This window comes from Stegastes partitus, unplaced genomic scaffold (genome assembly GCF_000690725.1).
Source record: "Stegastes partitus isolate 25-593 unplaced genomic scaffold, Stegastes_partitus-1.0.2 Scaffold2629, whole genome shotgun sequence".
Classification (NCBI taxonomy): Eukaryota; Metazoa; Chordata; class Actinopteri; family Pomacentridae; genus Stegastes; species Stegastes partitus.
This window is the reverse complement of record NW_007580360.1, coordinates 23,043-24,346: the sequence shown is the minus strand read 5'-3', so window position 1 is coordinate 24,346 and position 1,304 is coordinate 23,043. Positions and strand designations below refer to the sequence as shown.

Sequence of the window (1,304 nt, the reverse complement as noted above, 5' to 3'; positions counted from 1 at the left end):
CTGTCTGACTGTCTGCTGTCTCTAAACTTCAGGAATGACTCTCTCTCATGCCCTTCCTACCTTTGGATTTGACTCCGCCCTTCCGGGTCAGAACCCCGCCCACTGCAATGATGTCACAGATGATAATGAAACTGGCTCCTCCCCTCTGTCCCCCAGCAAGACTCCGCCCCCTCTCCCCGAGAAGAAACGACACAGTGAGTGAAAACGCAGAGCTGATCAGTAATCAATACACTGGAGTGAGCTCTGAGTTAACCTGTCTGTCTGTCTCTACCTGTCTGTCTTCAGTCCACCAGTACCTCCAGTTCTGTTCGTCCTACACTGATCAGTCAGCAGTCAGTTTCTATCAGAGACACAAAGGCAGGCAGCGAGAGCAGGTGTCACACTCTCACCTGGACACTGACTCCACCCCCTCACCTGAGCAGCTCCCAGCTCCTGCTCTACCACTGAAGAAGAAGCAGCAGGTAAAAATGAGACGATTTAGTCTCTGCCTGATGTTGGCCAGGACTTGATCAGATTGATTTTCTTGTTTTTGATATCATCAGGATTCAGGTGACAGACAGCCTGAGGAAAGTCAGAGCAGAGACAGGTGAGACATTACACCTGTACACACCTGTATACACCTGTATACACCTGTACACACCTGTACACACCTGTATACACCTGTACACACCGGAGATCGTCCAGAGTCTCCACCTCGGAGCTTACAGTCCATTTTACTTTCACAGCCCGCAGCAGGATCCAAGAGTCTGGAGGAGCAGTGAGGAGGAGGTGGATGAGGTGTTACTGACCAACCAGCAGGAGATCCTTCACAGAATCACCATGAAGGCCGAGGTAATGCCCAAACCACAGAACCCTGACCCTGGACTCCTGACTCCTGACTCCTGAACCCTGAACCCTGAATCCAGAACCCTGACTCCTGACGCCTGAACACTGATCCCTGACTCCTGAAACTTGACTCCTGAACCCTGGCTACTGATCCTTGATCCCTGAACCCTGATCCCTGATCCCTGATCCCTAAATCCTGAACCCTGAACTCTGAACCTTGATCCCTGACCCCTGACCCCTGACCCCTGACTCCTGAACCCTGACTCCTGTACCCTGAACCCTGAACCCTGACCTTGAACCCTGAACCCTGAACCCTGACTCCTGAACCCTGAACCCTGAACCCTGACTCCTGAACCCTGAACCCTGAACCCCTGACTCCTGATTCCTGAACCCTGAACCTGAACCCTAACTCCTGATCTCTGAACCCTGACCCCTGATCCCTGAACCTTGATCCCTTACCCCTGACCCCTGACTCCTGA

General features: G+C 52.6%; 1 protein-coding gene across 2 annotated transcripts in view; it reads left to right on the top strand.

Moving 5' to 3' along the window:
* The window catches only part of LOC103375495 (rap guanine nucleotide exchange factor 1), a 12,803-nt gene extending 11,839 nt beyond the window's left edge, over positions 1–964 (top strand). For both annotated transcript variants that reach the window (XM_008305795.1, XM_008305794.1), the window contains exons 9-12: positions 33–194; positions 286–461; positions 543–586; positions 726–964. In XM_008305795.1, coding sequence (XP_008304017.1) covers positions 33–194; positions 286–461; positions 543–586; positions 726–885 — 542 coding nt within the window. In that variant the 3' untranslated portion in view covers positions 886–964. The remainder of the gene's footprint in view (positions 1–32; positions 195–285; positions 462–542; positions 587–725) is intronic.
* Positions 965–1,304: the final 340 nt, after the last annotated feature.